Consider the following 26,374-nt stretch of genomic DNA (forward strand, 5'->3'; position numbering starts at 1 on the left):
AAACAGGTAAGCAATGATCATTGCAAAATATTTAGAACCACAGAATAAAGTTAGTGGATAGTAGAAGAAAGTTACAGTGAAACTTTACAACCACCATGAAGGAAGCATATCCATGCATTACTGATGTTCAGTATGCAGCTGGAAGGAGCGGGGACAGGGAAGCCAACATTGAAATGGTTTAGGCTGCTTCAGCTGCAGAGAGACCCTTTCCAGTCCAGTTTTTGCCCCAAGCAAAGAAGAGCTGGCTGGCTCTGCTGGCTTCTCTCACACACTGTCTATTGCTCATACGGGTGAACATTTTTCACCCATGTAGGTCTATATGGCAAAATCCTTCTGGAGTTAATGGGGGAGGGCAGGGAGAGTATCCTAAAAATGAGGTCAAATCTGATTCCCACAACTTCTCTCCACCCGCAGTCTGGTTGTACAATACTAAAACTCTTTTGCTTAAAAGAATTAAGGAAACACTGATCAGGAGTCCATTACTGATTTTAAAAAACCCCAAACAACATTTCTGTAAATTAATAGATAATCTAGTGATATGGTGAGAGATGGGGCTGAATTCCTTACTGACTTTGAAAGAAACTCCACAATGCAGCAGGAATCTGAAGTCAAAGAGCAACGCTGCAACAGGCCACAATCCTGAAGTGCAAGAAAATCTGACTGTAATATGGCAACTCTGAAAACTGCCACAGCAGCTGACTTGAGAGGGAAGTTATTGCCAAAGAATTTTTTGGGCCTCCTAGCAACATTCTTTGCTGTCATCAGACACCACAGTTGATGTTGCTAAAAGTTGGTGCCTGTGCCTGAACAAGTAGGGGCAAGAAGAAAGGGTGTGAAAATCCTTTTCCTGATTAGTCATGATCTGCCTGATGCACAATCATCAGGATGGAAAGAAACAGCATGATGAGTACCATAGAAAATACAGTTAATTTGACAGCAGCAATAATATCATATGTGACTGACTTTTAACAGGTACCTTTTTTAATACTTGTTAGTATTTTCATGTATCAGCATGAAATGCCACATATATATATACACACAAAAAGACAGTTACGTAATTCATAAATCGCATGCTATTTCTACTGAGAATTTTTATTATACTCAATAGAATTATCAGGAATGAAATTGAATTATTATCTTCTTTATTGAAAAAATCAATATAGCATACTCTTCAAACTTTGTTTTCTCACCTATTTTATGATACTAACTTTTGAATGAAATTAAGAGTTTAAGAGTTTTAAATTTAAGTAGTGATCTACTCTTTTTTAAAAAAGTAACTTCAGTTAAGATCAGAATATCAATTAGACCAGTTTCTGCCACTCATTTTTATTAATAATGTAATTACAACAACCACACTTGTTACCATGATATAAATCTTTCTAAATCACTCCATTGCATTCAGAATACTTGGAATTGTGCTGATACAATGTTGGTATAGATACTTTATGACACTTAATACATTAATATTATTGGCATAATTTAACTAAGACTTAAATCCCCTGCACTTTTGCTGTATATTGGTTTGGTGGTTATTGAAGCTTTTATGTTACAAGAACTACTGACATTTATTTATAACAATATAAATGTTATATATCAAGAAAAAAGTGAAATTATCCAAAAATATTCTTCTTGTAACACTTCTGAGAAAAAATGTTTTAGGAAACACATCCAAAAAATTTAGTTTGTTTTCTTATAACACTTTGTCTATGTCCAAAAAATTTAACTCCTACCTACATGTTTGAGTAAATGTAATGTTAATTGATTATGATGAGGTCAAGAATATTGACATCTATTGTAATTCTCTTCAAACATCATCCTGAAGCAAGCCTTTCTGCTGCTTTATAAAAGCAGGAAAGTTTTCTTAACTGATTGTGTTTGCCAAGTAAGAACTCAGCACACACATCAGTAGCTGTGCATAAGATAGTCTTCATTTCCATAGGGATTCAGGTCTAAATTCAATGACTTTAAACTATATTTTTAAAAACAAAAATTTAGCAGTGAAGACTTTCCTCCTCTATTTTTGGTAATGAAGTAGCATGAAAGATTTTCCTAAGAAGTATAAAAAATAGTCTTGCTATATAAGCCGCTAACTTTATTTTTAGAGGCTCAGTAGTTAAAATTAATGGAAGCCTTTATTTGTCATTTATCTGCTTTTAAATACTTACAGTGAAAAATACGGAAATCAATGTATGGATGAGAACCTCTTCTCTCTGTTTCAAATCCTGCCCGACTTCTTACTCGCACATCTCCTAGAAACAGGGTCAAGAGTGAAATAAAAGTGTGGAAGAGTGGCAGAGATAAAATGCAAATGAACATAGCCTGGAGGGGTAAAGATTCATGTACTTAATGGAGGAGGGTTATTCAAACAATAGGCCTACTTCAATGCTTTTTGTTTTAAAGGTGAAATTCAAAACAAAGTTTGAAGACTTGTTAAACATGCAATCGCATGCTTTCTTGTCAAAATCTCTCCTGCCTAAGCATACGTTGCCAGAAGCATGTGATAAGCATTCAGATGAAATTAGGAACAGCTTGCTACACCAGTATGGTAAAAATGCACCTTAATATGACAGGAAACAAGAACATTGAAAGTTGATTTGTTCCTCAGTAACACACATAAAACGATAACATTTTGTATATACAAAACAGATTCAGCTTCTAGAAATGGTAGCTTTTAGCAAATAAGCTAGTTACAATATGGTTTTATATTACATAATAGAATATTTTCCCACTAGCATTTACTTACTTGTGCTCAGCTGTTTGAATATTACACAAGAGCCTATTAAAATACCAAAACTCAGTATTAAAATTTTATCAAAACTATTTTGCACTGCAATTAGCTTCAACCTGAATCTTTTAGCATGCTAGTTGACTTGTACTTATGCATTTTACCAACTGAAAGCTGATCAGTATTCTTCGTTAGGTATTTGTATGCATTAATGCAAGTAGTTCATCTGGATTAAAAGCTTTCACTTAGAATCCTCTATCAATTACAAATTTGGGCAAACCTTTGAGGATCAAATACAATAGCGTTTCCCTCCTCAAATCCTAAAAAAAAAAAAGTGAAATTTCTGATGTGAAAGTGTTCAGATTTCTATTATGAAAATCCTTCAAGTGTAGTATTCTCCTCTCCTCAAACAAAGATATTTTCATACGAATCAAAACTAAATATTTAACGTAAGAAACTAAGACTGATTTTATAAGAACAAAATAAAAATATAGGTATTTAATTTCCAGCAACTGAGAACATCTTGAGAGTGTTTTTTCCTTTTCTTCTCCAACCTGCTAATTTGTAATGCTGAAGCAGGCAACTTGTCAGAAAAAAGCTAAAGATACTGCCTAAAACTTCAGTAATATACTTTTAATACTTAGGTTCTAGAGATACATATCTATAAACACTGACATAACTATCGTGACACACTTCACATAAATGTTATCTTGTAAGGCACACTGGAAGGACCACAAAAAGAGAAATAGGCCCAGGGCTCCCCGAACAATGAGTCTAAAGTGTACACATCAGTAAGAACATACCAAATAACATGTGGTTTTCAGTTATTACTGCATTTTTTTTTTTTGCAACTGAAAACCTTAACAAAGCTGCAAGGGAAAGTAACCCAGTTACTACCTGTAAATATTATTTCTCAGACCACTGACAATATATTATTTATAATAAACTTATAACGGTTTCAAGCATTCATCTAAGCAGAGTGCAAGAGGTTTGTCTTGTTCCAGGCAATACAGAGGCAGCAAGTTGTAGAACTCTTCTGTTAGGCACAAGCAACTGGTGAATTTTAAATTAATAAAAAGGAAACAGGGAGAAAATTTTGGAAAAGAGGAGGCAAATACATTAGTAGCTGTGTATGAAAATATCAGTTTACATGGAAGAAAACACAACTTTCATTACCTTTCATTCATAGTTATCTGGGAAATCAGTCATAGCTACAGCTGTGTGAATGAGTTCACCAGCTGAATTAAAAGAAAAATAAAGGAGTTTTTTTTAGTGAGCTGATTTTTTACAGAAAAGGTGACACAACTTTTGTGAATTACATTTAGTTTTTAAGGCAGTCTTAACTTTCAAAATTTACCAACAATAACATGAATTAGCAAATAGTTTCAGTCCGTGTACAACTAGGTTGTGGTGAACAATTTACTTGTTCAAAGCATCAAGAATAGGAAAAGTTCACAGAAAAATATTTGCAGAATTCCATGTAAGTCTTCAGATAACAAAGCAAGCAGGTTCATCTGATAAATGATATCCAGAAAATTTCTCTCTGCTTTGTTCTTTTTTATTTACCAGTACCTAGTCTAACAGCATAGATAGAATAACAGTATCCCTGTTACCCTTGGAATGCCTGCAATATTGTGGATTTTGAGTAGGAAAACAAGAAAAACTGTCTACAAGTAAAACGCAGCAATGCAACTAACTACATTGCTTTTAACAGGAATTATTAAAACGTCTATTTACAGGAATAGTTAGCCAAAAGTATAAATTATATACTAAAAATGCCACGGCAAACTATTAAAAAGGCCATTGTAATAAGGAAAAGGTAAAATGAGGATATGTACTTGCATGCATATGAAATGAGTAATTCCCAGCAAGGAAAGCAAAATATTTTCATTAAATAAACAAAATTCTCTCTCCTTGCTCATGGTAGAAGCAGAGGTTATTTTGTTAAGAATCAAGATCTCAACAATGGATGAATTTTTTTTTAGAATACATTTGGATTTATTCCGGAAAAAAGTATCACTTCTACAGGACTAGAATTTATCACAGTAAACAAAGCAGAAATTCCTACTGGGCCAAAACAAAGGCAGAAGAGCTGTCTCCATTATCATTGTACAGAACTACTGCATTTTTCAAGATTTCAGACAATAAACATGCTTAGAAAAAATTGGTACGAGTGGAATTTGAAGATACCATACATCCCTCTGAGGTTTCTATATATAAAGATGCATAAAAAGGAATAGCATCGAAGTGGCTGCACATTAGCACGTTATGAAATGATGTGCTATTAGCACAGTGAAACTAATCTCTACTGCCTATGTATAGTTAGTCCCAAAACACCCAGAAATACTGGACCATCATTATGCATCCACTGCTCAGTTAATCTGACCTGCAAAGATCAATAGATCCCGAATGCACCTGCTTCGTTGTGCTTGTACACAACATAACATATTTGCATCAATTTGCTTGGGAAATCCTGCACAAGTTCTTTGTAACCCTGTGACTCTGAAATGCTACAGAATTTCATTTTAAGGAAGAGACATGTTTAACTTCATAGGTAACTTAAACCTGAAATATCTTGTGCCTTTAAGATTACTTTCATCAGACAAAAGGACGCTGTTACATAATTCCTTCAAACAGCAACAAAAGTCCAACCTCAAAGCCAATCATTATTATGGTAGCTGAAAGAGAATTAAAATTCAACACCTAAATCAAAAGAACTTATGAATAGTTTTCCTTTAATCAGGCCTTTTAAAAAATACCAACGTGGTGACAAAATCTTTTGAAATTATCAGATCACACCATTTGCTTATAGGTAAGTTTCCTTGGGGGGCGAGTGGGGAGGCAGAAGCGGTAGCAAGCTGACCGTTTTTATCTTAGGTGTCTCTTCTTTAGCCACTTTAGCAACTCTGAAAAGACTCCTCTGTTTCCTTAGGGGAATACATTCAAGTCCAGCATCTCAATGACTGGACTTCCAGGAACAATTTTTTTCCTCTTTGAGAGTTTCTGTGAATCCAAAGAATCAAGAGAAAGATTTAAAAAACATGAAGCCTTCCTTTCAAAATCTGATTTTGTGAACAAACATCACAAAACATCTGTTGGCTGAGTATTTAACTAGATTTTCTTCCAGAATGTGACCAGGATTGCTTGCATTTTTAAGACAAAGGCCATACAGGCAGAAACTCAGTTGAAGACTGAATAAATAGTTGAAGGAGGAACACAAGGGGGAGGTTTGCAGCTACAACTGAAAACTGAAAAGGAATCAGGGCTGTAACAAAACTTACCTTGAGACAGATTGTTTAGTTCCTAACCGTCTCTCAGATTCCTGCTTACACCGCAAGGACAGCTCTGATACTTACGAGGCAGCTGAAATGCCATAGCTGACATCCCTGCGCATTAGGGTTACACAACACATACTTCATGCTACCCTAATACTCCTGTGTGGCACAGTAACAATGCAGCAGCTGCTTGGGGAGCTGAGGCCTTCTGGAGCAGGGGCAGAAGTCTCAGAGATCACGGAGGACAGCTGGGAGCAGAAATTACAACAGCCACAAGGTAAACCACCCAAGTCAAAGCCATGAGGTTGTGAAGAGCAGGATTTCCAGAAAGAATTACTAGCTTCACAAATTAAAGTTCTTATTAAATTTGTTGGAGAAACAGATGACAGGTCAGCCAAATATGCCGGAATTAAAGCAAAAGGAATAGAACACAACAACCGCTACGGGAGAAGAGCATGCACCTACATTACACAGTAGCTTGCCTCCACTGTTTCCTATTTGAAGTGATCAAGACCTCTAAGGGAAGGTAAAATGCTCCAGTTTTAGTTGAGAGGTGCATGCTCACAGATACAGGCAGTCAGTGCCCCACTCTTTCTACCCATGCACAGTAGCAAAACTTTCAGGCAATCTAAAACAACAAGAAAAAGGAATCAGAAAAGCAAAGAGAAAAATCAAGAAAGTATCAAGATTACACAGAAGCACTTACAAGAAATTACGAGAATTCCTCATAGTTGCTGAGAGAAGTAGCTGATTGAGGTGATGCAGATATATTACCCCTTCCAAGGTCTTAAAAGAAAAATTCTACAATGCTGCATCTGTATCTATATTTTAAAAATAGCAAATAAGCCACTTGGGAGTGGCTTAGTGTATATTTTGGGAATGGGGTATGACAGATGAGTCATTAGAGTCAACACTGTTTGTTTATATCGACACTGATGAAGACAGTTAAGAGTTGTTTATTTTGTGTGTCCCTAAAATTTCATCTTTTAAATTGAACCTGGAAACACTGCCATATCACAGGGATTTCTATTTACTTGGTGCAAATGAATTTCCATTGGATTCCCATTAAGACAGCCTGAAAACGTTAAAGGAAGCAACTCCATGGCCAGCACAACTACACAGAGGCAGAGGGGAGTGTCCTAGATACCCTTAGCTTTGTATTTTTGGTCTGTTAAAATAAACACCTTATCAAGGTACATTTTATTAGTAGAAATAGTCTGTTTGGAATAATAACCAAGTAAAAGGCAAAACCTCTCATGACTGTGCCTAACTTCCCGTTCACTTACAGCTGAGGATTCCTTACAGCTTAGTCTGCTGAAGTGTACTAAGATAAAAAACAAACAAACAAAAAAAACTCCACAACCACCACACTCAGAATACTGTATGGGAAATGCAATACTTCACATTTCTTGCAAAAAAATTCTAAGCAAATGTATTCATTCTTCTCTGATATGAATGTTTCTACATACCGATGCATCCAACTGTTCAGCTTTCAGGCTGGTCTTTTTTACAGTCCATTTACCAATACAAAAGTAATAAATCTGTAAATAGTTGCTAACTTGTACAGTATAGTGTACATAAAATTCAGGAAAACAAAGTGATCACCAACAAGTGAGAAAGTAATACAAATTTAACATACTGATTCGAGCATCCAATGAGCAATTTTTTGTTTGCTTGTTAGTACCCTCCATCCCCCAGCTGAAGTCAGAAGAGGTCAATCCCTTAAAAGACTTACTGCCTCTGAATAGCTAGCATCATTGAACAGCAACGAATGCCAGAAAGAGTTATGCTATTCATAACCAGCACCAATCACATAGTCTAGTAATTAATTCCAATGAGAGAACAAGTGAAAATTTAATTTACTTAACAGCACGTTATGAATATATTCCAGTTCTGCCTATAAGAATAGTCAAAGAAAGATTTCAAAATAAATGAGATTTTTCCCTCAGTTCAGGTGTACATACCAAGCACAACAATAAGTCATGCTTTGCTTTCCTCTAGATTTACTTGAGAATTATCACAAATCCTTCAGCAGAAATGATGGGCCTAAATATTTCATGGTACAGTTAAAATTCCCAAGCAGCAGAAGAAATCAGATTATTCTCCCCAGAAATTAAGATTTATTTTCTTACAAGGTGAGTTTCTACCACTAGCAGATTAATTTTAAAAAGACAAAACCACAGATATATACTTACATTACCTTTAATTCAAGCATATCAGTGCATTTTTAAAATAAATGAATATGTATTTCCCCTGTTGTGGAATTAAAAGTACTCAATTTGTAGGATTTTGAAGCAGAAAAAATCCTGTATTTTCTAAGTACAGCACAAAATAAATTTAATTTTTTTAAAAAAGTATCACAAAAATCAAGGAAACAGAACTACCTCAGGCCTAAATTTACTTTCTTATTCTTACACCTAGAGCAGAAAAATCACATTTTGAAGAATTCTAGTGTTCATCCTGCAAAAAGGATGATTAAAAAAAGTTTTAGGCTTATTTCATTTTCAAAAGTTATTTCCAACAACACCCCAGCAGCTTTTTCAATAAACATTTAGAAGCCAGCATCTTCTGTCCTACTCCTCTTAACAAATCTCCAAAGTAATTACATTCTCTTATCAAAAATCCTTCAGTAGACAGACAGTGCTAAAGTATTAACAACTTCACAAACTTAAAAAATCAAAATAATTGAAAAACAAAAATGCAAAGATGCCAAATCAAAATTGGATTTATATATACATATGCAGGCGTATGCCTACATACGTAGGTTATAACTCTAAATTCATATATATAACATATACACATGCATGTAGCTTACAACTTTAAATTCATAGACAACGCAGTTATGAATTTCTGGGGACTTTAATACATACAATGTACAACTAAATTGAAAAGACTCAGGGCATAAAAAGACACATTCTGGCCGATTAGTTGGAGCCAGTTAAGAATTTATAATCACTAGCTGTTGACGGTCATTGAGCCATGCAAGACATCATGTAAGAATTCATAGTCCCTTTCAACAGGAAATCATAGCTCAAGATGGCTTAAATTAAGTGGCATAATTTTGCAGTGAAACAGACTTAAGAGTACATATACAGTCCCCATGCCATCTGCACCACCAGCAGCCTCCAGAAGAGGTGAGGAAGTACTGAATCCAGCAGCCAGACCTGCAAGAGCCTTGCATCTTTCTCCTCTCAAGTACTGACCTCAACTGCTTCTACGCGCTCACTATTACAGCAGGTCTCCCCCAGATGCTTGCCCCTCCCAATACTGTTCTTTCACTTTAATTCAACCTTACCCTTTATCTAATTGCTACTCTGAAAACATTCTTCAGTAGGTTGACTAAACTACTGGCCCTGTCACACGTCCTTTCACTTCTCAAGTCATCTAGGATTAATAAGAAAATTATTGTTTAAAATCGTACCATTACTTTCAGAACAACTTGAGCATTTCATAGCCTCAGTATTGAAGTTTTTAAAAGTGTGTGGTAACTTTCACACAAGTGTTCTCTAGGCTACAGTTTTTACCAGAAGCATACCATGCAGAGGTGATAAAATTCCATCACAGAAATCAAGTTCAATCATGAGTCACTTGGAAAGCTTAACTTCTACCAAACACGTTAGGTTAATTATAAGAACTTTTTTTTTTTTAATATAGGAGTAAAACATCCAACACAATGGTTAACTCAGGGGTAAAAAAAAGTAAAAAGGCAAACAACCAAAAAAAACCAAGTCAACACAAAAGAACCCAAACTCTTCTAAAGAATCTAACCAGAATATTATCCAGGAGAAAAGAAATAAGTTTAACAATTCAACACTCAGATATAAAAAAATAATTATTTCAAATCAACCATAAACATTAGAACTTTTCAATATAGAAACTGGTATGCTTACCTAGCATACGAATGTACAATGCAGTCTGATCAGAGCTGTCATAGGAAATTGCTCCACGTCTCTGGAAAAAAAAGAAAAGGTGTATTTTATGCAAGTTAGAACTGAATAATTTTTAAATTTAAATGAAAATAAAGTATCAATTTTCCATTTCCAATTTTACTCTCAAAATTAATTTTGGAAATTTGAACATGCAAGTTTCAAATATATATACTGATTTTGTTTTAGGAGGGGACAAAGGAAGGACATGAATTGGTAGTGAAGAGATTATGAAGAACAGGACCAGAGTGTGAAAAAAGTATCCCCCCCCTAAATTTCTTTCCAGATGTTCCTCAATTATTCCTCACCATAAAAAAAGACACAGAACAAGATTAAGCAGACACAAAAAACCCCATGTTCCTCATAGCCTTCTAGAATGTAATACTTAAAACAAATACTCGCAGTTCCTGGTTTATTTGTTTATTTACTTTTACCTATGGGGTATTTCCATCTTTCAAAGCTAAAAGTAGTTTTAAAAGAAGTAAAAGAACTCAAATGACAGCATTACTGCAGTCCCAGGAATTCAGTCTATATGCTGCAAGGGCAGGACTTGGCTGCTACATGCTACTTTCACTCCACCCAGTACTTTCTTTAGGCAAATCAAGGTACCACTGAAGCAGGATATAATACATAAAGGTATTTTAAGGAAAACAAGCAAGTGGTATTTCACATTTGATGATAAAAGTCTAAAAGAGTCATCAAGCTATCCATGCCTGACATTGAGATAACCCCATATAGGCTGTATTTCTGACCTACACAAGATTTTTATGTTCCATACATACTCAGCTAACGTGATACTAGTTATAATCCAGGAAGTCTCCCACAAGTGTGGTGGACTGGTCCTCTAATAACTAAAAAATGGAAGAACCTTCTCATAGTTACTCAATACTGGCATCATGTAGCCTTCAAAGCTTGGCATGACCTAGCACCCAGCCTCACAACTTGCCTTTACTGTACTTCCACTATCTTCTGCCACTTCCTAGGGCCTTCATTAATGTTTTTTCTTAACCCTAGGATCAGAGGATCACCTTCAAAATCAGACTTCAATTTTGCCAGTTCACAACATTTGTTCTTTAAAGAAATAAAAACTGATGTGCTATGACTCCAAACCCAGAAGTTATACTTGATTGTTTTAATATTTTTCACGTTAAAACAAAAAAAAGAAAGCCTTACGCTTGAAGTCAGAGAAGTATTTCCAAAGGTAAGCTTAATATTTAAATTACAGAAATGACCAAAGACCTAGCTCCAAACAGGGTCCAATTATAGTAGCTGTTGTAAAGACTACAAGGAGGAACTCCCTGTGCAGCACTTTTATGTTTTCTTAGCTTTTGTTCTTTATTTCCTTGGAAGATCATAAACCATGCAAATAATCCTTCCCTTGAAATATGTTTGTACAGCATTTCTCACAGCAATGTGCCTGTCCTGATGGGAAAGGCAGCAATGCAACTCATCAGCCAGAAAATGATGCTGATTTCCCACTAACATTTTCAAGTTTCTTCATATAACCTACCTTTGAATTTCAGCAAATCTCAGCTGAATATATTTTCAGTAGCCTGGAACATTTCATGTCACTGACTCGGCACAATCAGTGATGTAATTTAGTGCTAACTTGCAATTTGCACCTGTCTATCACAGATTTCTGGACATGTCCGGTACAGTTCTGTAATCTAATATAGGAGAAAGCTAAGCACACATGCAGCTAGAAGAACTATGCCCAACTGGAGCATTAGTCTCCGAGAAGGAAAACAATATGTAAAAATTTACTGAATAATAAATCCTTTTGATATGTTGATACTAAAACGCTACTTACTCGCTAAAATATTTGCTAGATAAAGTAGTACATCCACATATGATTTCAAATACAAAGAACATTTTTAAAAATGTAAGCCACTTCCTTATACAAACAAGTGATTTCATGATGCAAGGACTCTGAAAGATCTCGTAGGAATCTTGGAACAACTAAATCCTTTTGAAATTACCTTTCAAAGTTTGGTTTCCTAAGGAAAAAGAGACAATTTACCGTGTAAACCTTACTAATAATACTTCAAAAATAGTAGGACAATTTCAGCTAATTTTGCTAAAAGGGTAGAGGTCCTAAAGATACTTCATTCACTGAAATTTGTTAAATAAAATACGTAAGAGGAAAGCACTTATGGGCAAGTTCCACCAAGAGACAGATACAGGGTGGGTGACAAGCAGTGAGACCTTGCACCTTCAGACTAGGCAAGTAAGTGAGGTACAAATAAATAGTTAGGAGCACTGTAGTGGGCAGAGACAGAGGAGAGAGCTAATGGTCCAGAGGTTTTTAGCAACTTGTGATAGGTAGGTAAATTAAATAGTATTACACTCATCCAGCCATGGATTGCTTTGTGTCAGCTTATGCTCCAAATAGGTAACAGACTACGTACCGCAGGTTGAGGTATTTTCCCCATTTTCCCACTTCAAATAATACCATCAGCGTATTTGTTACACTACCCCCCCTACACTACTCTAGAAAAATGCAAAGAAAAAAGAAGAAGAGAGAGAAGTAATTTTATCTACCTTGCCTGTGGTTCTTTTAAGACGCTCTGCCCAGATTCCACTTTTTTAAATCCAGCAAATGGAAAGACCAGATTTAAAGCATCAGCTTCTACTGAGATGTGAACTGCCAAGTGCAGCAAATTTGTAAGCAGAAAGGCAAATACACCTTGTAGAACTACAGTTTCTGTAAGGCACTCAATCATTCAAACAACTTCATCACCAGGATTCTACTCTTGTTGACCACCAAAAATGCTTCCTCCCTCATTGCTAATCAAAGGCCCACTATCTGTAGCCTACACAAAGACATGAAGACCATATTTACACTAAAAATTTACCTTACTTACAGCTGAGATGACTGTAGCATACACTGTATCAGCCTACAGAAACCCTGGCTAAAAACATCACGGACAGACCTTGACTTGCGGCACTTCAAAATATCACATTATTGTTAATATTTTTTAACTCATTTAGAGTAAAATTTTATTTCTAGATGTCTGCCACCTCTTTGGTCTACCTAAAGCTTTGTACCTGTTAATAACCATAAAGCATATTGAACTCCTTGACCCTCAGTACAAATCTCAAACAAATAAGCATCATTCCAACAGGCAGACAGAATTGCTAGTGCTCAAACTGAAGACAATCCTAATGTGTTTAGGCAGGTTCCCTTTTCAAGCACAAGGACAACTTGGTGTGGTCGGAATATCTGCTGGACTCCAAGTGATTCAACAAATTCCTCAAATGATTCGGTGAAGGTTCTTAACCACTCTACTCCTTTCCAGACATGAGCACAGCCATCTGAACTAGGTAGGCTATTGTTCTTCAGCAAAATGTCAGAAAGACAACTGGGAAGGATTGTTTACACTGGACTTCCACTTTGAAAACCTCAGCTTAAATTTCAGTTTCATATTAGAGTGTCACTTATTCTTCCAAAGGGCAATACAGTAAGAAAAGCTCTCATTTCTCCTCTTTCGTCACATATTTATGGAAAGCAAATGGAAGAAGTTCAATCTAAAGTGGAAGATCCATTAATCCTTTAAGAACAACAATGATATAAGGACTCCACAAAAACAGGCAAAGGGACAATCTACCAAAAGATATAGATTTAAGTCAGATCTTTCTGAAAATCTTTTCACAAGAGTATAGGAAGTTGTTAAAGGCCATGCAACAGGAATGACATGCCAAAATAGCACATAGATCTATCTTCAAAGGGAAACTGCTTCAGTGATGCTTCAGCATACACATGTAACACTTGGAAAGAGAGCAGCTGCTGCTGTTTGTGACAAACAGAAACGTTTCCATTGATGTATCAGTTTTATCACAAGGATTTCACAGTCCGGCTCAGAGCAGAGCGCCAGCTTGTCTGTTGGTCACTTCATTTTGGCAAGTGCCAACCAGCCAGCTTTTGGACCGTCAAGCAAAACAACTGCTGGTCTCCTTCTGTAACAGCAGAAGGAAACTGGTAGAGATGTTGGCCTTCAAAATTCAGTACCACCCATCAGAAAGAACTATCTATGCTTTTTGATGGAGTACACAACCCTCATTTTGCGACTCAGTTGTTTATTCAGAAGCTGGGCAAGAAAAGCCAGAGGACAGCAACACAGCCAGTCAGGAATTTTTACCTACTTGGCTTTTCTGCCCAAGTTATTTGCCCAACAATCAGAGGATTGTTTTCAGAAAGAGAAATTGAGAACAAGTTTGGAGAAGCTGTTCTATCATGGCAACTGCAATTTATTGGTTATGCTGCTTCAAATATACACACTTGAAAACTATTTAAGATTCTAAGACAGTTTATCAACAAGTCCCTAGAATGAGAAATTAGACCAGATTTCTCCAACTATTGTTGGATTTCAAAAGCGAGACTGTCATGTATCAAAATTCTTAGAATTATTTCAAGTAATTAAAAGTTCCATGCTAACATAAGATCCAGTTTTCCACAAGGCATCATCAAGCTTTTACTCACTAAAGCACTGGAAAATGTTCTTTTAAAGCACTTAAACTGTCGCTGAACTTGGGCAAGTCATTGCAAAACAGTCCTACTACTATTTTCTAAATATTTCACTGGAGTTCAAAGCAGTATTTTGAAAGTTCATCAAACCAGTGGTAAGAAAATGTAGTTAACTTCAGGAAGGCAATACTAATCACCAATAAGACACACAGCGCCCCTTCAAATATCTGAATGTGGCAACTTTGATATTTTCTTCCATATAAAGCTATTTCACATGATCATCTCCCAGGATGGATGGCTATTGTTTGAATGATAGTTATCAACATTAGTGATACATACACATGTATACAAGCATCTGTAACGTTATTTTCTCTTACACACCTTAGATGTATATCATGTGGCATCGTAAGATCAACCCAAAGTTTTATCACATAAAAACTTCAAGATTTAACAAAAATACACAAAACAAAGGTTGAAAATTGATCAGAAAAGAAAGCATAGTCCAAAAAAACATAAATGATTGACTTAAATGAGGACAGAAACACACAGGGGTATTGCCTTCAGAAGCTAAATCAGAATGGTGGAAGGACTCAAAAGCAACAGCAGAAGAGGATAAAACAAAAAAATAGGATAAAACAAAAAACACACACAAAAAATTCTTTAAAAGAAACAGCCATTAAAAAACATAACCATAAAATGCAGAGGTTTTTATGCTTAACTGTATTATGTCAGCTACCTGGAATTCCTATTTTTCCCACATTAACAGAATCTTCAACCAAACTGAATTACAGACATAATCCTTAAGCAGGCTTTTTATGTCAAGTTTCAGAAACCTAGCGATTCGACAGTATACCAGTAAAACGTGGATGATATACTAGGCTAACACACCGGCTGTAAAACTTTGGCATTTAGAATCTGCCTTCGGTCACAAGTGAACATCCATTAAGGTATCCTGGCCTTTTTCTTGATGTGACAAAAGTTATCAGAAGTGCTAGCAACTAAACCTGACCGGTTTTGCTTCTAGTAATTTTAGAACTGTTACTGGCATGACTGAAGAGTACAGGCATGGATACCTGGCAAAGCTTGTTTTCACAACAAATTCAAGTTCATGTTTGTTCAGACTATCCTATTAATTGTACAAAAATGTTGTAATTGTGTATTAATTAAAAAAAAGTAATCTATCTATATATAAATGCATGAACTCTTTAATTTTTCAGTTTCCCTCATTCTCTCCAATGATTCTGGCCCTCCTTCACAATCCTAAACTTAAATTTATTCCTCCTTTAGGAATCAATTCCAGGTTAGGCAGGCAGCAAGTTGTGCTGAGAAGAACCTGGTCTCCTCTGCAGGCACCAATCCCACCTATATTTACTACCACAATATACATTACGGGGCTCCTTACGCTCTTTAGAATGGGAAAGTAGGAACTCCTAATTTTGTCTAACATTAGCACACATTTTTCAAAACACAGGCATCTCAAATAGAAAGGCTACAAAGCAAGTGAAGTAGCCAGTATTTCACCTAAGCAAACAAAACTGGTATTTCCACTCCCATAACCCTGAAATCAACAATACAAAAAGGATATCCTGTCCAGGAAGCAAAATACGCTAATTTGTATTATTCTCTCCACGTTTAAAAATGTTTTTCCTTATTTTCAGAAAGCCTTTAAAGCACTATAAAATTGAAGATCTGTTAGTACAGGAGGCAAGCAAACCCCTGCCACTCAGAAGCCATTTCAGATCCGTTTTCCCCGTCTCCTACCTGGCACTGCTACAAACACACTCTTCCCACTTCAAGGCAGGCAAAAATCGAGCGCTACAAAAATCACGTAGGAACGCTTAAGAAACGCAGTCTTACATGACGAATGATGTGCTTCCAAAAGAGATTAGAGGTGAAAAAGGAAAAATAAGTACTCCTGCTGAGGTTCTTAATGACCCGTTTTCTCTCAGGCTACTTACAAACCCAGCTAGTCAAAACAGAACAATAAAATGGCCTACCTTAGAAGTCGCCCATTTGATAAGGATCAGGGCTAAACACCAGATCAACGCAATTCCCATCGGATCCGCCCGCAGGCCCCAAGCATAGTCTCCTCCCCGACCCCGCCGGCGCTGGAAGGGGCGGGAGGGCGGGAGAGCCCGAGGCGCGGCGCGCAGAGGTAGGGCCGGGGGCCGGCGGCCGGCGGGGGCTGCCCGCGCCGCCAGCAGCTGCGCCCAGGCTGCCGGCCCCTGCCGGCCCCAGCAACGCGCTCCGCCGGAGCGGCGCTGCCCGCACGTCCCGCCGCCAGCTCCGCGCCCAGCGAGCAGCTCTCCCGTCACCCGACAGCCCCGGCACTGCGCTCCGGGTCTCCAAGCGGCGGACGCGGCCGGCAGCGCAGCCCCGCGGAGCCCCGCCGAAACGCTAGAGGAAACGAGGAACCGCGGTTACGCGCTTTTGTAACGCGCATTCTAGCGCGGCAAAGCTTGCCGGCCTACAGGACCAAGCTCCAGCACCACTCCAACCACCGCCCGAGCTAATTCAGGATACCGCCTTGCCTCTCTCTCAACGCCGCGAAGAGCCTGCTTCCAGCAGATTGCACCACAGCTGACGTCCACGAGTTCCTTTTATCTCCGCCACCTGGAGAACTGCTAGGAACTGAACTTCGAAACGCATTTCAAGGTTGCTTTCATAGCAATTTACTATAAATAACGTTAATGAAGGAAAGTTAACGCACTAAACACACGCAATCATTCAAACCGGTCACGGTTCTCTGACCTCTTCTTTTGTCCGCTAAATAGCAAGCCGTCCTTCGTCCTACCGTTCCAGCCACACACACTCCTGCCTGAACTGGCACGTTGCTCCCGTTTACTGCTGCGAGGGTTGAACTTGCCTACAGTCGGCGACACACCGCGACACACGGGCAACACACCCCGGCACCTTCCGTGGCTGCAAAGCACACCGACTTCTTCTATGGCCAAGCCGTCCCAGACACCTGGTGCAGCTTTGAGATTCATTTTAGGTTTTTCTCATTTTAAGCTGACAAAAATGTTTCATTTCAGAAATACAAAGAAATCTCAAATAGTCTGGGGGGAAAAAAAGTAGCTACGGATGGAAAAAAGGAACAGAGCGTAGGATAACGAGAAGTTTAGAAGGATGAAGTGGAGTAATTGAAAGGAAAATTACATGAACATTCTGCTCTTCCTATAATTATTCTTTTATTACAAGAAGATCATATTGCAAATTCTAATACGTGCACAAAATAAAAAAAAGTTAGCACAGATTACCGAAGGAGTAACTTCAGCACTGAAAAATTAATTTCCTCCTATTCACAGGAAAAGAGGACATGCAGCAGAGGGGCTGTTTACTGAATGAAGAAGAAGACTTGGTAACTGAGATAGGGTTCTGTGTTATTTTATAATATGATTCCCAATATTCGTGCTGGTGTTTAAGCTATAATCATGATCTCAGCACCAGCTGTGGGTTCCTACAGCACCATTACGTTCCAAACATGTATACTCTGCTCTCTCCCCTCCCTATGCCCCTGAAAACCAGTCAGATCAAAACCACATGCAAGAACATTCAGAATGGACCTTTTGGTACTTCACTGAATGAATACAGCGCTTATCTAAAGGTCTGTGAAGTTCTACCCAAAATACAAACTGTCACAGAGGTAGATTTAAAAATATTTCCATCTCCGAACACTTGACCAGGTTAAGACACTCTGACAGTCAGTCATCACCAGTCTGGTATTACTTTAAAAAAAAAAAAAAAACAAAAAAAAAAAACAACACAATAAATGGCATTAAGCTATATCCACATGAACAATTTGGCACAACTGGAGCAGATCAAAACACAGCTGCTGCTGAGGTCTTTACACCTATACTACATGAAGCCCAGGACGGGGGTTTTTTGCAGGACACATTTACTCACACTTCCTGAAAGGGACTGGACCGCAGGAGGTTCAAAGCTGCCAAAAATGACCAATAACCAGTCAAACCTCTACAACCCTATCAAGGATTAGAGTACATTTGGTGCAAGCAAGGAGTGGAATAGCTTAGTTTCTTTTGAAAGGACGCTAGTTAGCACATACCAAAACCACTCTGGAAAACAAAGAAATGGGCAGGATAAACAGGGACAAGAAGGTGATTTGCTTCAAGACTGAACCCTCCTCCAAATAAAACTCTTAACACAAGTAGCCTTATACTCTTTGAAAGGTCAAGCATTTCTCTCCGTCACCACTATTTTCCATCCCTGATCAGTCTTCTCTTTTTTCCTGTCTCAAAACACATGTTGGTGTGTGTGGATGGTCTTATCCCAGGTGCATGGAGCAAGCCTTTCTTCCACCAATACCGGAAACACAACATTATTTTAGAAAACATAGTGATACGAAGTAATCACCCTTTCCTCTTTGTCTTCCAATAATAAGTGGTTTAATTAATTAGCCTCCACTTACTGGAAGTTTTTCTTAAAACTATTGTCTCATGTATAAGTTTAATTCCAGAACACAGAAATAAAAGTATCTGCCCATCTGTTAAGCACCACTATAGCATTACTTGTTTTAACCATGGCTTGGAAATTGAAGGACTGTTTCAGAAATAGGATTCTGAATCTGGAGACAGAGGAAGACCAAAAAGTGCACTGGTTTATACGAGAAGTATAAAAAAAGCTCAAGTGCTTCTTTTGGGGAAAGTACTGCTTTGAATAACCCCATTAATAATTCTAAGGTGAAGGTGAAATAAATGATGTTTTACAAGTTTATGAAACTAAATTATTCGAGGTCATTTGCAAGTACGGTAACCCTCAGGTACAAGACTACATAAAAATAAGAGAGTACTAAATTCCCTCTGTGATAACATACTACCTATTATACTACCTAAGTTCTGGGAGTGCAATCAGTGACCCTTGAGCTGTGGACATCATCAGTCTTGGCTTCATCTTGAAATGAAGGAGCACAGAAGAAAGAACCGCTACCATACATTGCATTTTTTGTCTTTTAAAAATTATGGAAGTTCTTATGGCTGTTTCATTTTCTTTCTTCTTCTCTTTTTCTTCCCTGCTTTTTAGCAGATTCTTTTTCAGGTTTTTTAAAATTTTCTCAATGCATGCAGAGATACCATGTTCGATAAGGCAAGATTTCCAGTACTTAATACTCAAATATAGCATACAAGTCACTAATTCCTCTGTCCTTAACATCCGCTCAATGTACAAGTGCAATTGCTGTCTCTTACCATTTCCAAACAAACATAAATATTCCAATGACTTCAGTGTAAACTTAATGATATATAGCATTGTAGATGCATCTAAGCAGTCAAATGCATGTTTTGCTACAATTTTTGCATTTGCTCAGTAAGCCTTTCTGTGTAATTCCTTGTAAAACAAGAATTCATTATCAGTGCAGCAGAAAGCACCTGGGGTCTTGCAACAGTTGTTACAAAGATTCCACTAAGGAATTTGTTAAAGATACCAGTTTGCTCTCCCTGTGAAACTGGCATCACATGGGATCAGCTCCTACCAGTTCAAAGTAGCTCTCCATTAATATGCTATTGTGATTTGCAAGGATCCAATTATTTTCATATATGCTCCTACAAATCTGCAAGGCTCCACATGGAAACCCATTATTTCCTAATAGTGTACTCTGTTATTTGAAGTACTAAGTACAGGATCCCAGTTTTACTTGTATATTTCTAAATACCCATCTGTTCCAATCCTTTTCTCCCTCTTTTTTTTTTTTTAAATAAATTTCAGCAGTCCTGAAGAATGAATCAGCATTGCCTTACAAACCTCAGTAACTACTATATGTACAGAAGTGTCTTTAAATCCCCCCTTACCCACCCCACCCCCCCAAAAAAAAAATTCAGTAACACCTACAGGAAATCCAGAGTTGAAGCAACAGCACCGTATTTCACAGACATTATTAGGTCTCATATGATGCTCCCGTTTAAATGCAGCAGGGCTTCACAGATTTCCATCACCACATAAGGTTTTTATGCAGAAGTTTGATGCCCATTGCTAATCACTCCTACTTGCCAGAATGACCTGATTTCACATGCATGCACTTGTACACCTGGCCCAGAAATGAGATCCCTGTGGAGTCTCCTTTGCCCTTCAAACACCCCCTTCCAGAACAGAGGCTTGTGGCACACTGATTTCTAGGATACACTCCTGACTGGCATATTACTTGTTAGGAACCAGTCAGGGAACTTAACTGTATTTATATTAACAGCATGTAAAGACAGTAGAGGAATAAGCCTATCATTTACCAATTCATCAGCATATAGTGGAAAAAAACCCACAGCTCTCAACTCATTTACATCTTTTCTTCACTTTTCTCCCTGCCTCATTATCTATCATGTTAGATCTCTCTCTCCAGCAGACTTCACTAACAAAGAATAATTAAATGGTAATCTACAAGAAGTATTCTTGTAACAAATGTGGGTAGTGATTGCTGCAGCCCAACCCAACCACTGAACACCACACTCAAGGAAAATATGCCATTATTTTTACAGATACTGAGAGTAGACTTTTAGAATATCACAACGTATACACAATGACCAACATTTACAAATGCTATTTCTGTTATGACTTAACTTAAAAAGTAATCTAAGCATTTTACTTTCGATTCAGCTTCGTATTTAAAACATTTGCCACATTAGCCTATGTTGCAATTAGGTACAGGTTTCCAACTATTGCAGCTGCTTATTAATAAAATCACAAAATCATAGTCATTTAGCTTGGAAAAGACCTTTAAGATCATCAAGTCCAATTGAAAACCTAACACTGCCAAGTCCACCACTAAACCATGTCCCTAAACACCACATCTACACGTCTTTTAAATACCTCCAGGGGTGGTGACTCAACCACATATCAGCTAGTAAGCAGTAAGTAAACATGTAAAATTAAAGAAAGTTAGCAAAATTCACCTTCCTTGCCACATATAAATCATTGTTACTACCTATCTCATGGCAACTAAACTCAAAAGGCTAGTTGACCTCAAACTAAGGGCTTAGAACTCCAGAACATGAACTTCCAAAGCCAAGGACAGCTACAGATCCAGAAGGCAGAATTTAGTAATTTCCCTAAAGATGCTTTTCATTTTTAGTATCTTCCATTTCAGTCTTCAATAAGATAGACCAACACTCCCCCCTTAGAAAAGAAAGGATCCAATCTCAATGAATGAAAGCAAGCCAACAACCTACATTTCTATACCACCACTCATTCATCAGCTACTCTAACATAGCAATAGAAAACTATCAGGATCATCTTAAGTGCATCATCTTACTGCATTTCCCAAGGGGTAAAAGGTATTCTATATTTTATAAATAAAACCACATAAATCTTTGCCAAAGCAAGCACGTTATTAAACATTGCATTTTTTTGATGGCTTTTTTTAACCTTTCACCATATTTGCTTAACATCATGCTTATGCAGGTTAATAAAAATGGTCATGTAACACTGAAAAAGTGATTTGGCAAAAATGCACATATCTTAGTTGAGGGGTGGATAAGAACACATTTTTAATTTCCTTGCATAGAATAAACATCTAGAAACAGATTACTTCTTTCTAAAATGCTTCTTTTGCAATACAAATTAGAATACTCTCGGTGCCTCTGTCATATCATGAACTTTAGTTAATCTTCTGTTGATTTATTTTACCTAACATAGTAAATTTCAGAGTTTCTACAAAGAACATACACATTTAAAGGATCTAAACTGGATCATTTGTTACTGTGCCAGTTTGAATATATCCTTATAACCCTTGTTCTTATGAAAACATATCTAGCCAAAGAACTTAAGTCCTACAGTACGGTATTCTTTCTCAATTTTTTCAGATACACATTTTTCTGAGGCTGCTTACTTACAATTGGATTTTAGGGCTTTGTTTAAATCCACAGAACTTAGATTTCTGCTTTTCTCCAGAGAAGAGATGTTGGCAAGAAGCTATACTCCGCTTTTACCCAACCCTCTTTACAGAATCAAAAAATTTTTTTAAAAAGTTATTGACAGCTTACACACACATATTTGTCATGTGTTATTTAGGAAATATTTGTTTTTCAACTGTCAGACATAGTGAGGCATGTTAGCTTGGACAGAGAATTATTTTGGCATGGTCACACAGATGCTCAGTCAAGGCTGGTCTACATCAGCTTGTACCTGTCGATACCCGTTCGCAGATACTGTCATCTCCTCACTCACAAAAGGTCTGTGGCGCAGCAACAAACTGTCCAGTTTTAGAGTTCAATACAAATGCCTTCATCTCTGATTTTGAATAGTTTAAAAAAAACCCAACAGTACCATTGTTACAAGACAAAGTACTGTCAGGGTCTCAGACTGCAATCCATTCACTAAGATAGACTGTTCTGAAGGCAAGATGCAAGAAGTTGAGTTTTAGCTCCTCTGAGTTACCGTGTTTCACTATTAAACACCCCTTCAACAAAGACTCAGTGGTATACTGGAAGCAAATAAAGAGCAATTTCAATTCCCACGTACTTCACATATTGCAAGTAACCTGGCTATATAAGTGAAAACAGATGAACAGTAATGTGTGACAAGAAAAGCTACCAATGTTTTAGCTTTTGTAATAGAACATTTATGTTCTCATTCTAAAGCACATCCTTTGAACAGTGAAAGACTGTCTTACTGCCTGTCTTATATTTAACTGGAAATGTAAATAAAAAACATTGAGGTTACAATCTCACAAAAAGACAACATCACGAAATTGTCAACACATCACACCAGAAAAGGAAATTACAGAAATTTAAGTCACAATACTTGCATCTTATAAATCTTCATAAATTAGTTGCAGAAGATGCAAAGGACACAAGAAGCTTGTCCTCTAAATTCAAGGCTTAAGCTTTTTTCCTTGGAGAGAAGCTTCTCCAGTATCTTTTATGCTTATATGAACACTACTAGCTCACCTCTGCAGCTTCACAGCTTCTAGAAGCACGTGTGTGGAAAGGGGCAGCACAGGGAGCAATCGGGGCCTCCCCAGACAGCAGTTGTATATATGAATTTCCACACAAGAGTCTGTCTAGCTCATGAACCCAAAGAGAGCAATGCAGTGCAGTGAATGAAGGCTAAAAGGCATGGGGGCAGGGTACAGTGTGAGCTGCTCCGTTTGACTTGCTCCCTGGCTTCTCGCTCATTCAGACATGAAAAGCAATCAGAAATTAATAGACTGAATCAAAAAAACTAAGAGCTTCTATTTGGCTCACAAGTGATGGGTAATCTGCCATAACTATGGGGGCTCACCTCCCTCTCAGCCTCAAAACATCTGCCTGCTTGGTTCTTGACTAGCAAGTTTTCACTACTCCGGCACTGCTAAAAAGATACTTTTAACCCCCTCATACACACTTCAATTCACTTTGTAGGAAGCATTTAAAGAGTAGTTTACACAAAATTAAAACATTGACATATATTGAGACTCCCCAGGCAACACAGCTTCCATTTATATTATAAGCAGGTATTTATGCAAGGGTTTTAGATATAATTTTCAAATTTCATTTAAAAAAAAAAATCTAAGAGTTCCCACAGAAAAAACACATTTCAGCATTTCCCCAGGCACACAGGCATATGCTAAAGCTCCAAAAATATGCTAAACATTAAAAAGGCAGTAATAAAATCATCTTTGTTTCTGGTTCCTTGCTATCCATCACACAAAAACATGAAAATATTATGTTGTCAAAAATTATCAAATTTCAAGGGGAAAGCTGGAAGTTTCACATTAATAAATTAAGCAGAGATGGCAAGAGAACATCTGAAATAAATCAAGCCTAGCTTTTCTTTTCCTATTCTGCGATCACTTCCATTAAAATAACTGAATGACTACAGAGGACAAACACTGAAACTGGTTACACCATCTGCTGTCAAATCCACAAATCAATATAGTATTTTATTTATAATATGATGGCATTGCAAATGAAAAACATAATTAAACAGTCATTGCAGAGTTTATAAAGATTAGAGATTCAAAGAAAGACCATATTGGCCATGTCCAAGCATTTCACAAAAAAGCAAAGCACATAACTAAGAAGGAACACATATCATCTGAAATACAAAAAAGGTTAAAAGAAGTTACATTGGCCAGCTACATTCAACTTCTTTCACCTCAAAAAAATCTAACATTTTAAGCTTGGGGGGGGGGGGGGGGGGGGAGTGTGAGGCGGGGGGGAACTACCCAGAATCCATTAGCAGAGTTACAGTTTTTGCTACAACGAACATTATTCCTGGAGAAAATTCATCTGGAGACTCGTCTGCACTGAACACTTATTTCAGAACTTGCTTATGCACCATACCCAAAAATGCTTGTAGTCTTCCATGCATTTTCCCAAGAGCTAATTAAACCTATGCCCATTAAGGTTAAGCTGACCAATTTCAACTGAACTGGTTAAGCAGACCGATTTCAGCTGAACTACTTAAACTTGGAAAGGCTCTAATGAGACAATAAGCTGAAAACCCTAACCCTCCAAACGCCACAGTTCAACACCTGCCATTGCAACACCTTCCCTCACATTCTAGGCTGCAACATATTATTGCCACCTTTTATTTTATTGAGCTACCAATACAACCCTGTCTTACATACTTCCAAATTCTTCTTCTCTGACCTGTAGCAGATGCAAACTTCTTATAGCGTTTGCTGTAAAAATGCGCTAATAAAGTTTAATAAAGGTATTTTCATGCAAAATTATATTTGATAGACATTTACACATTTGTAAAACATGTAGTTATTGCCTTCCATTAATATTGTGTTAGCAGGTGCGTGCCAGCAATCCATGCATCCAAAGACTTTTCATCAAAAACCTAATCTACTTATTTCAGCATATCACCACTATAGATAAAGCTGACCTAGTAACAGAGATAGCTTTACAGCACTGTTGTGGCTTATGTCTGCAAGCGTTAAACTGAAAAAGACTACTATTTGAGAATGAAATACAATGAAAAGGTTCAGCCTTCTATTACAGAGATGTCAGCATAACATACTTGTTCTTTGATACAAAGAAAGAGTTTTTAGTTTGTTTTAAATATATCAGTACTAAGAAAGAGAAAGCTGATAAAGGAACAGAAGAATTACAAGCTCAAAACCAATATAAAAAAATTCCCAGGCAAAAAAAATCCAGATGATTGCAATCTCCTATTAGGGGGAAGCATGGAAGGAGGTATGGAAACAGGCATATAGAGAGCGTGTTCTATTAATAAATACTTTTTTGTACACTTCACAGCTGACACATTGACACAGAAAAATATGGAAAGCTAGTAGAAAAAAGTTTAGGGACTTCTCCAACTACAACTAATATCTTACAGCCTTCTCAAAAATACAATTCTCATTATTCAACCCGAGTGTGCATTTTATTGCATTTACAACTTTCTGAGACCTCCTACAATTAAAAACCACTTTCAAGTAATTTTTCTTCCACGATTTCACAGCAGCATACATCTGAATTTAATAATCCATTTTTGAAGGTAACAATATGCTACTTTCATTGTCAAGCTTTAACATTACACAGAAATGTAATTTAAGAAACTAGCATAAAAAAGTTATTTCAATGGGATTTAAGAGATACACATTTGTAAAATTAAGTTCCATTTCCATTTTACTTGGTTATCCTGCAGGGATACTGAAAAAAAGAGCCATACAACTGTTACATTGTTTCTTAAAGAAGCAAGAATTGTAGCACCACCAACAAGAATGTTTATCTCTGAAGCTCCTTGCCACCCACTGGACACCTGTCAGTCTTGGCACTGGCCTTTATGTGCCCATGTAAAGAAGATTTTGCATGGCATAGCCCTCTCTTGACCAAATTAGGCTAACCTCATCTGCATTGACATCAGTGCCTATAATTTTGGAATCTCATCGACAGAAATAGCTTTATCACAGGGCCCAGCATACAAATTAAGCATCTGTATAGGGCGTGCTGAACTTGTGGAAGTGATGAAAAGCTGTAGTGGAAAAATCTTAGCATACTCTTTGAAGCTATATCTAATTAAGGCAACAGTTAGCTACTTTGGGTGA

The 26,374-nt window shown here is 37.2% G+C and overlaps 1 protein-coding gene across 8 annotated transcripts in view; it reads right to left on the reverse strand.

Moving 5' to 3' along the window:
- Positions 1–26,374, reverse strand: part of PDE7A (phosphodiesterase 7A) — a 76,543-nt gene that overhangs the window by 26,052 nt on the left and 24,117 nt on the right. For 2 of the 8 annotated variants that reach the window (XM_049822257.1, XM_049822230.1), the window contains exons 2-3: positions 9,891–9,951; positions 2,166–2,249 (exon numbers count right to left, since the gene is read on the reverse strand). In XM_049822257.1, the coding sequence (XP_049678214.1) occupies positions 2,166–2,249; positions 9,891–9,951 (145 nt within the window). Of the gene's footprint in view, positions 1–2,165; positions 2,250–2,743; positions 2,777–9,890; positions 9,952–16,152; positions 16,302–16,388; positions 16,506–17,142; positions 17,164–26,374 lie in introns of those variants that run through there. The other 6 variants (XM_049822287.1, XM_049822279.1, XM_049822240.1 and 3 more) reach the window with 6 other exon arrangements.

The sequence above is a fragment of the Accipiter gentilis genome, chromosome 2, assembly GCF_929443795.1.
Source record: "Accipiter gentilis chromosome 2, bAccGen1.1, whole genome shotgun sequence".
Classification (NCBI taxonomy): Eukaryota; Metazoa; Chordata; class Aves; order Accipitriformes; family Accipitridae; genus Astur; species Astur gentilis.